The 10,323-nt window shown below is 54.0% G+C and overlaps 1 protein-coding gene across 6 annotated transcripts in view; it reads right to left on the bottom strand.

The window, feature by feature from the left end:
* PATZ1 (POZ/BTB and AT hook containing zinc finger 1) overlaps positions 1-10,315 on the bottom strand; it is a 20,177-nt gene extending 9,862 nt beyond the window's left edge. For 5 of the 6 annotated variants that reach the window (XM_011384276.1, XM_011384277.2, XM_011384278.1 and 2 more), the window contains exons 1-3: positions 8,650-10,315; positions 7,209-7,272; positions 696-867 (exon numbers count right to left, since the gene is read on the bottom strand). In XM_011384276.1, the coding sequence (XP_011382578.1) occupies positions 696-867; positions 7,209-7,272; positions 8,650-9,920 (1,507 nt within the window). In that variant the 5' untranslated portion in view covers positions 9,921-10,315. Of the gene's footprint in view, positions 1-695; positions 868-4,952; positions 5,956-7,208; positions 7,273-8,649 lie in introns of those variants that run through there. The other variant, XM_011384280.1, reaches the window with a different exon arrangement.
* Between the last annotated feature and the right edge of the window lie 8 nt (positions 10,316-10,323).

Below are 10,323 nucleotides of genomic sequence, written 5' to 3'. Positions count from 1 at the left end.
CAAGCCTCCTCCACTGACACTGTGCTTGCAAAACACAAACCTCAGCCTTTCCAACAGCCAACAGGCCCTGGCAGAAGCTCAGGGACAGGACAGGCCTACTTTATCCAACACAACACCAGGGCCAGAGTCAGAGCCCACCTAGGCCAACCTCAACCGCAAGCACGCTACCCTCTCAGAATACTTTCCACTTTCCTGGTTTGGGGCTCTTTTCTGATCATTTGTGCTAGAAAGTTTCCACCCCTATCCATCTCCAGATTCAACCTCTTTCCTTGCTGCTGAATTTCACACACCAGTGAATCAGCAAGCAAAATCTCTCAAGCAGGACCCCTTCTTTTCCACCTCTTGGGGCCTAATAACTTTCCCAGTATCAATATCGATAGTTCAGTGGCATCTACAAATGCATCCATGCTGCCACCTGAGCAGCAGATGTGTTATGAGCCCAAGCCTGGGAACAACACTCTCTCCTCTGTTCCCACTTGCTGATCTCCTAGGCACTCCCATTCCAAGTATCCCAAGTTTCTTGGAAAGGAAGGGGTGGCAAGCAGCTAGCTGAGTGATAAAGGGGTTTATCATTCAGGGAAGGGAGGGCCAGCCGTGCAAAGAATGGACTCTGAGGCAGGGTGGTCGAGACACCCCCTGGCTTCCCACAAGCTCAGGCCCATCCTCTGGAAGTGAGGAAACAGCAGGGAGATTACCTCGGTTACAGATACTGCAGAAGTTGCTGGGCCCCTCGCTGTGCTTCTTCAGGTGGTCTGCCATGTACGCTGCTCTCAAGTACTTCCCACACACCTGGCAGGGCACCTTGTCTTCATGACAGGCCAGGTGGGAGCGCAGACGGTCTCGGGTGGCGAAAGAAGCATTGCAGGTCTGAGGGCAGAAAGGAAAACAGGATGAGGTGAAAGGTGGTATTCCACACCTTACTCCCCATCAAGCACACAACGAAGCGAAACCATTTCTGGCCGACACGTTTGATTCCCTGTACAAACAGAGCTTTAGAATGTGACCCAGGCTTTCTCCCCAGAATGTCAAGTAACTGCTTTTATTTCCCACAACGGCTCCTCATGGAACACCTGCGCTGGAATTATTGATTGCAAATGGCTGTAACGTGCCCAGAACATGGCACACTAAGTACTATGCTCCCTACGAAATGAGGATTGGGCGTTTGTTCATTTGTAAACTTTAAGAATTGACTTCAGTTGCGTCAACTAGGAATTTACAGAAGAGTTACTAGCATATAAACAGACCAGTCTTCCTGTTCTCCATCCTGGGTTTCCCCTAGTTGCTTTATACAAAGAATTCAATGTATTCACTTTATTCAAAAGTGACGTTAGTCTTGGCCACAGGAAAATGGAAAGGCAGGACAAAGCACAGAGATGATTCTTCATGATAGTCTTGTGAGTTTGTATTGCAAAAGCAGCCCATAAAATGATAGTGTCAATTCGGCTAACATGATATGCTTGCTTCGGCAGCACATATACTAAAATTCTGCTAACATGAGAATTAGCAGAGAGAACGAGGGTCAGAGGCTTTGGGAGCATTTGTGAAATGTTAAGTTGGGGAAGTGCTGATAATAACGAGGTACTACTACCCTGAATTGATTGAGGACTCATTCTGTGTCAGGCAGTCCATCCTTATAGCAGTCCTCCGAGGCAGGCCGTGTTATCACCCTCCAAGAGAGTGTGGCCATAGAAAGCTGTGCTGTGAGCAGCAACTCATAGCCAGGTCTCAGGGGCAGATGATTCAGGCCCTTAAGGTCAGCACCACCACCCTGCAAGGGCAGCCCTATGCCCTGGGCATCTGCTGTACCTGATGGACCCGACTCAGTCTCGATCCCAGATCTTCCCTCAACATCCCTTCCTCAGCTGGGGCTTGCACAGGCACCTCAGCCTTGGAGGTCATGAAATGTCAGGAAAGCCCTCAGGAAGAGTTCAATCCGGTGACTTGCAAGCTATTTTGGTTCTCTGAAGGTTTTTCACGGGTTTTAGTCAAGTTTGATTCATCTCTCTAAGTGTGTGTTTACCGACTATTTTAGAACTGCAAGAGAAAGCAACATTCACTTTGCGTGTGTTACAGATCAGAGGTTAACCCACTGGAGACCCACTAGAATGGAGCTGCTCCTGCTGTGTCTGTTTAAGAGAAGGTCCTGAGGTCCCGAGACCTTGAAGTAAGTGTCTGAACGTCACCATGTACATTTGTCTGTCTCCTTACTGTACAATCAAAAGCAAGAAACAAACACATGTGACACTGTGGAGGCAGAAGACGCCACTGTCGCTACCCAATCCCAAATATCTGTGTCCATCAGGACAGACCTCACTGTTCTCAGTTATTATCTTTTAAGTAAATGTTACAAATTTGAATAGAACAATTTATACACTAATGAAACACTGCTTTTATCTGTTTTATATATTGAGTTTATTCGTTTGACAAATGAGGAAGCTAAGTTTAGAAAGTGATTTGCCCAAAGCACATGACTCAGCTACTAACGAAAGCAGCTGTCTAAATACATTGCCACTGTTTAGCCTCCGATCCAGACCTAGTGTTGGCCAGTACCCTCCCAATCCTCCTGTCTACCCTGGGGTTCCTACAGTCCTTGATTTACAGCTGGGCAGATGGAGGCCCTGAGAGGATATGGGACAGCTGGCCTGTGAGCCAGCCTGAGTCTGTGCTCTTACCACCTCTAGACTTGGTAGAGATCGTTTCTGGTTGAGTGAAAGGTGCTTGATACTTTTGAACACAGTGTACTTGGTAGCCAGGATTTCCCTGACAGGGAGAGGTAATCAGACTGTGCAGGGAAACTCACGTACTTAGGTGACTCAGAAAGCATCATGGGTGCTTGGTCTCATGGCCGCAGGTGGACCCCACCTAGTCTGGGACCTCATGACCCAATTATAGGATACAGTGTGGGGAAAATGCTGAATCTTCCACCTATAGCCCATTGACCTAACCAGAGCAAAGGCTGCCATAAGTACCCTCAGGAGGGGGATGCACCTGCTGCTCTATCCACCGTCAAGAGCCGGTTTTTCCAGCCCGTGAGCTGAGGACCACCCCTCCAATGATGAAGGGCAGTGTGGTCTACACCTCAGAACTCACAGGAACCAAACACAGACCAGGTGTGAGAAAATGTGGCTGAAAGCACACATTCAAGACTCCACCTTCTGCAGTCCCTGGGAGAGGGCACTACTTGAGGGATATGAAAGAGATGCTTTGTTTCTCTTGCCAACCTTCTTTTGGGATCTGTCCTTTAAAGAACTGCCTGTCATACTTTGCTACCTAAAAATAATGGACAGCCATATCTCAATTATCCACAAATGGATTATCCATTTGGGGGATTAGCTAAGCAAAATTAAAATTCCAGACCAGGTTGACTTCCCCCACTCCATCCTCCACTGATTATCTCTCAAGGAATGAAAGTTAACTTTGGTCTGAACAAACATAATTAAGAATGTAAATCTGCTGCTGGTAAAAAAACAAAAAAACAAAAAAACAAACAAAAAAAACAACCCACAAACACAACAAAACTTTCACTGTGTTACAAAAGCCAAGCTGAAGTGACTGTTGGCTTCTCTGTGCCAGAACTGACTCTTTGTAGCTGAGTCCCCACGGTTTTCTGGGGGAATTGTGAAAATGCATGAGTCTGAGTTTAGACCTGCCAGAAGTTCAGACAACACAGGACCAAAAAAGCCTGGGCGCATGACCCTGGAGAGAAGGGACATAGAAGAGTGGCTGAAGAAGAGACAGATCTCAAAGTAGGGGACATCTAGAACCTCCATGCTGGGGCCACTCAACAGAAAGGCACTTCCTGTCTGGGAGACAGGGAGAAGACAGAGGGACCCTCGAGGGGACAAGAGTAAGCCAACAGTAGCATGATCGGATTGCCAATGGTGCTCGGAATGGATGCCCTGCCCATGGTCCTGCTATCGTTAGGCAGGTGCCAACCCAGCCGCCCTGAGCTCAGGTCATCTCTGGCCATCAGCACGCAACACTGAGCCCTGGTCATGCTCCCTTCCCTCCCCTTCCAGTTTCTCCCCATCCCGGAGTTCCTAAAGCTTTTGTTCCCAAGGGCTAAGCCACGCAGGAATGGGGCCCAGATGGTACCAGGGACACTAGTGCACACCCGACCTTTGGTGGCTTTTGAAATCTGGCAGCCTCAGCAGGTGTCCTAAGCAGGCTTTTCCACAGCCTTGGAAAAATCTAAAGGCAATGCATGGAGGTCCAATGCCATGGGCCTTGCTGGCCTCCTTCTTCTTCTTGAGGGTGTCAGCTCTATTCATTCCTTCTCTAATGAGCTATCCTCTAGCCCAAGCCACCCCAACTAGCTCCTGAGAAGTAGGGCCTGCGGAAGCAATAGGAGAGGTCTCAGCTGCTCTAGCCTCTCAGCTTCAGGCTGAGTTCCACATGGGAGAAATGTCCCAGCCCACTGCACTCATAGATCCAGCAGTACCCAGGCCATCCAGGCCAGTTAAGGACACTCAGGACAAGCCCCGAGGAGACTTGTGTATCACTGCTAAGCCTGAGGCTTCATGCCTCGACATTTAGATGGCCATTTCACTCAAGCTGCGGCACCAATCTTGGTAACTGGCCTCTACTGTTCTTTGTGGCATCAAGGGCCAAGAGGTACAGCCCATGCCCAGCTTTGCCAGAGGCCCAAGTAAATAAATCCTAGGGGGCCATCTCTTCACCTCGGAGGTTTTTACACACCATGCAAATCAGATGCCCCCGTTGGTTAACCAAGCCCAGGCACACCTGACTGGCCAGCCCGGCATATGAGAGCCAGCATGTCTTTACCTGCTGGGTCATCATTAGAGGAGTTCTGGCTATAGGGCTGGAGGCAGGGCCAACAGACCTGTGAGAGTGCGTGTTGGAGGGGCAGAGCAGGAGTAGGCTCATATACTGAGGGACAATGATGTCAGTGTTATGACACAGACCAAGGACAAAACACACAAAGCCTGAAATGTTAGAATGAAAACTTTTATCATCACTCCTGTTATCCCCGCGGAGCCTGCGGGGGCTAAAGGGCACACCACCGGGATCCAAGGGGGGTCTACATCTGCTTTATCAGCCCCCAAAGCCATACCTGGGGTGACCCAATATAAAGCTACTGGTTAGCCTAGTTCCTGAGCAGACCTGCTAATAAACCTCAAAAACACAAAAGTCTAATTCACTAGTCAGAAATGAAAACAGGACCTGTCTGAATGGGAAGGGAAGAGGGCAGCGTGGGCTGACCCAGTTGGAGCTGTACCAGAGTCTCCTGTGGAAGGGCATTCACTCCCATGGTGGAGGGAGGGCTGGCCAGGCCCCATTCTAGAAACCCCATGCCTTAGGGGAAGTGATGCCAGGGGAAGGGAAGCATAGAAGCCAGTGGCTTAGTTCTCAGGAAAGCACCAACCTCCAAAATCACCCAGGCTAGGAGAGACACCCAGGGGTACCATCTGGTAAAGGGAGGGTAAAAAAGGCAAGAGAGCCCAGAAAGAAACCTGGAGGCTGCGAGGGAACCCTAAATGGAGCTTCTTGCTATCACCATCTTGGGTCCTTGAGCTGGGAAAGACTCCTAGTCACCCAGGGAGAAGCTGGACGTCGTGGGTGGAAACCACTCTGCTGGCCTCTCCCAAAAGCAAGGGTCTCAGAACAACCGCCACTCCCATTCCCTCCACAGAAAACCCTCTTAGGGAGGCCAGACTAGCCTACAGGCCACTGGGGAAAGGCCCGGCTGCCCTCTGGGGCGGTCCAGCCCTGCCTGAGATATCCTGGTGGGGCTGGGCAGAAGAGAGCGTTGCTGGAGTGTGCTGGGCCCAGGTTTTCAAGGGCTGGGAATGATTTTTTTAGAGAAAGGGAAAAGGCGGTGTCAGGAACCGAATGGGACGACCTCCACAAAGCAGGCTGGGCAAAGTCCCATGATGGCAGGTCGCTAGGAAGAGATTCCAGGGGCGGTAGGCCGCTGCTGCTCCCAACCCACACCTGGAAAAAGGGCAGAGAGTGCAGGTTACCCCCCCAGGCCACCGGGCATGCCCCCACTGCCCTCTGGGCTCCTCCTACTCTGCTGGGCTGCTCAGCACACTACCTGGGAGAGTCAGAATGTGCTCTGTGATGAGAGAATCAAAGACAGAGAGAGAGAAGGCAGCAAGGCACAGATGGATCTCAGCAGGCCCACCCCTGGGTCATCATCCTCTGGGGAGGCCACCTAGCCTGGTATATGTGAACACCATCCACACCTAGCCCCTGGGGGCTCCTTGCCCTACCTATAACGTGTCCATCTCTCCCTACAGGTCTCCCTGAACCCTCCCTCCTTGCCACCACCAAGATAAAGAGAAGCAATTACCCTACCAGAGATTGTAGTAAGCATCCCACAACACCGGCTCCCCCTCATATGGCAGGAGCTTGGCACAGGAAAGGGGAGGTGACCAAGGAGAAGAGAAAGGCGTTGTTTTCCATCCACACAGGCATGCTTAGTGGCCAGGAGAGGAAACTCAGTTTTCTGGGTGCTGCAGGGCCCCCAGATGCTGTTCAAGCAGAGAAACCAAGGGGGCGAATCTTGCCTAGCCGTCCCTATCTACTGCTACACAAAGAACTCGCAGGAGAGGAAATCACCTTGTTCTCCAGGCATCAGCCCTGGCTATTTGCACACATGGCTCAGGAGGGTTAAACAGGTGCCAGTGTTCAGGGATGAGACCTCCCGCTCCCTTCTCCCCCTCCAGCCCCTGCTGCCTTGTCCCCTAACCTTAGGGAACCCAGAAGGAACTCCAACTTGGGTCAGGCTGCCTGGCAGGCAAGGGGAAGAACTGCTGGCTGGAACACTAGGAACCTTTTACAAACCCTTCCCTCCCCACGATGTCCCCTGCAAACTGCTGAGAACCAGAAGCCAGGCCCAGTGGGGTGCCAGTGCCCCCAAGGACAACACTTGTGCAACGTGGCCCACCATCCAAGGAACTGGCTAACACCAGGAGAGGAAAGCCAAGCAACAGAGCGAAGATGGAGACAGGGTGGGAACCAGGACCCAGCAACCAGGAAGGTGGGACATCACGGTTGGGGGGAACAGGGCCAGGGGGAAGAACAAAGGAGAAGAGCAGACGGAGGGTGGAGGGACAGAGGGGGAGGTGTGCAAAGCGGTGGTCAGTCAGCCGGCCCAGCACACACATCAGCTGGCTCATGGCCGGGCTGCGAGAACAGCAGCATTCTCTTTCAGCCCATCTCTGCCCTGGCCCAACCCCTACCTGACACTTGTGAGGTCGCTCAGAAGTGTGCACCTGCTTGATATGTCCGTTCAAGTGATCGGGCCTAGAAAAGAGAGAACCAAGACAGACTTTAATATAAAACCTCAAAAAATGAGCCACACACTTGGCCAGATCCCCCAACCTCACCTGCACACACACCGCTAGAGAGGATTCCCTCTCCCTCACCCCAGCATGACAAAGACACAGTCACCACCCAGCTGTGGTCCCACAGGCCCAGGCCTCTCTGCCCTGGTTTTCTCTAGAAGGGAAGGGAAGTGGGCGTTTGTCTCTGACCTTGCCTACCCACCTCCCCCCGTTAGAAACTCAGTGATTTCTAGGACCTAAGGAGGTAGCTTTAGAAGGAGACAGGGCGGCCTTGCTGAGGCCTTTCCAGGAAGGGGTATGTGTGATTCATTGTCCAGACTAAAGCCCCTCAGAAACTCAGTATTCCCCTCCCCCTCTTGCCTCTCCCGCCGCGGCGGCCAGTGAATGCCACCCGGATGGAATTCAGTCCCCTGAGGCCAAGGGATGGAGCCTTAAGTCCCCAGCTGGGCTGGTAAGCCAGATGCCCGCCAGAGCAGGTGGGCAGGGGCTGCCTGACCGGTAAGACGGGTTCCTGGCTGGGGCCCCTCTGAGGGAGTTCTCCAACCCTAGGTTCCACACACAAGGTCCTCAGTATCCAGGCAAGTTAACACCAGCCTTTTATTCTGGACATTCTCTTAAGAAACAAAAAAACCCTCTGCTCCCAGACAAGTTCTCAGTTCCCTATCAGGCTCACTAAAAAGTGAATCTATAAAGATACCCTGTCTCCCTTCCTCTCTGTCCTGAGAACATAAAGGAAACCTGGTGGGTTCAGTTAGGCTCTGCAGCCACCAGGTCAGGGCTGAGCAAATATTTTGGTGTCAGGAAGTCTCTGGGTGCTGAGGACTGTGCCCCAAGATCCTAGGGGGCTGTGAGGGGCAAAGCTGGAGTCCACTGATCCATGATTGCCAGTGCTCTGTGCTGGGGGATTTGGTGCCACAGAAGTGTAAGGAGTCCCAGATGCACTTGTTTCTGTTTCAGTCCCTCCCTCGGCAGCCATTCAAGCAGGGAGAGTCGCTGGAAGAGTCCAGCCTCCCGCCCCCAGAGGGGGCCCCACGCTTGGTGCCGGAAACACAAAGGGAGCCCAGGGAGAAGAATGGTGAGGCCCAGTGGCTGTGGCCTGAGGAATCCAGCTCCTTCCTACCAAGCCCCAAGGAAGAGAGACACTAGGGCACGCCTAGTGCCAGAGAACTTTCCTGAGAGAAGAGAAAGCAGCTTCGTGGCCATACCATCTCAAAACCTGAGATGGCCCTTTAAGATCAAGTGACCTCCACAAGTCCCACACCCCCAGATCTTTGCAAGGAACTGTCCCATGAGCCAGGAACAGGACAGGTCATGGCAGAGGGGCACCATTCCTCACCTGGAGAAGCCTTTCCCACAGCTCTGGCAGATGTAAGGTTTGCCCACGGACCCATCATGGGACCGCACATGGTAGGACATGCGATCTTTTCTCTTGAACCTCAGCCCACACACAGGGCAGGAATAGGGCTTCTCCCCCGAGTGGGAAAGCTTGTGCCGATTGAGATGGTACACATCACGGAAGATCTTGCCGCAGATCTCACATGCCACCTGCTTCCTGGTCCGGCTTCTCTTTCGGGGGCCATCAGGGTCCTCAGAGATGGGTAGCCCATTCTCACCCAGCCTGGGAGGAGGAAGGTCAATGTATCCCAGCTGGAGGCTGGTGACACCATGCTGGGCCTCGTGTTGCCGGAGCCGATTGGCATCAGTGAACACCTTCCCACACAGGCCACATGGAAGGATGCCTGCCTCTCTTAGGCCCCCTGGGGACCCGAACATTGAGTCCAGCAGGTTAGCCTTCCTTGGGCGGCCACGGCCTCGCTTGCCAGTCAGGGGAGGAGCACTGGATGCCACATTGGGGAATGGGGAAGTCAGCAGTTGGGGTGACAGGGGTCCAGCCACCATGGGCAAGCGGTCCACCCCAGGTAACACAGGCAGGGAAGCTTGGCTGGCAATGGCTGCACCAGCCGCCCGAGCTGCCTCCTCCTCGGGCTGCATGCTGCCTGCAATGCCATTGCTGTTGGCTGCCAAGGCTGCCCCGTTGGTCATGTCCAAAGGGAAACCCAAGTCCGAGGTCCCAGGGGGACGAAAAAGCATGATGTCAGCCCGGGCAGGGGGGACCAAAATCTGCACATTGGATTGTTTGATGACTTCCTGGCAGATCTCGATGACCGACCTCATCAGCAGGAACTTGGCCGCCGTCATGAGCTCGGGGAAACTCTCTAGGCGAACCACGATGCGAGAAGTGTAGGCGAAGTCCAGGATGTCGCCGAAAACCTTAGAGCTGATGGTATGCATCTCCAGCTCCCGGCTGCCCCCAGCCCCGCCGCCCGGGGCCGCCGTTGCGCCCCCCACGTCAGCAGGACCACCGTCCGCAGCTCCGCCGTCGCCCAACTGGGCGCTGAACACCGACTCAAAGTACTCGCTGCAGGCGGCCAGCACGGCGCGGTGCGCTGGGAAGCTCTCGTCGCCCACCCGCAAGAGCACGTCGCAGAAGCGCCCGCCGTTTTTGCGCTGCTGGTTCAGGTTGTGCAGCATCTCCGTGCTGTGCCTGCTCACCTGATAGGTGTAGCAGCCCGACGGACCGCAGGAAGCGTCGTTCACCCGCTCCATGGCCGCCGCCCCCTCCCCACAAACCGGGCCGCGGAACTTGCCCGCCCCCTCTTCCCTTAGGCAGCGACAGAGGGGCGCAGCGGATGTGTCTACACTCCCCACACGTGCCGGCCCCGGGCTCTTTAGTCTCGCAGGTGCGCCCAGCGCACACGCCCCCTGCCCGGATCGGACTGTCTAGACTGCGGGGCGCACTACCCCCCGCATAGCGGCCCCTACCGCTGCTGAATCGTGCGCTCCTCTCTCCTCTCCGCCCGCCCGCCTCCCCTAGTCCGTCTACCTCCAGGGGGTATCAGAGCAAAGAGGTGCGCCCCTCCCGCAAACGCGCCTGCCACCTCCCCTCCCGCCCGACAGGCGGCGCCGGCGCGCAGCCAACTGAGGCGCGCGCGCGCGCGAGGAGGAGGAG

The sequence above is a fragment of the Pteropus vampyrus genome, unplaced genomic scaffold (genome assembly GCF_000151845.1).
Source record: "Pteropus vampyrus isolate Shadow unplaced genomic scaffold, Pvam_2.0 Scaffold568, whole genome shotgun sequence".
In the NCBI taxonomy this organism is placed as follows: Eukaryota; Metazoa; Chordata; class Mammalia; order Chiroptera; family Pteropodidae; genus Pteropus; species Pteropus vampyrus.
The sequence above is the reverse complement of the archived record's forward strand: the minus strand, read 5'-3'. Positions and strand labels throughout refer to the sequence as shown.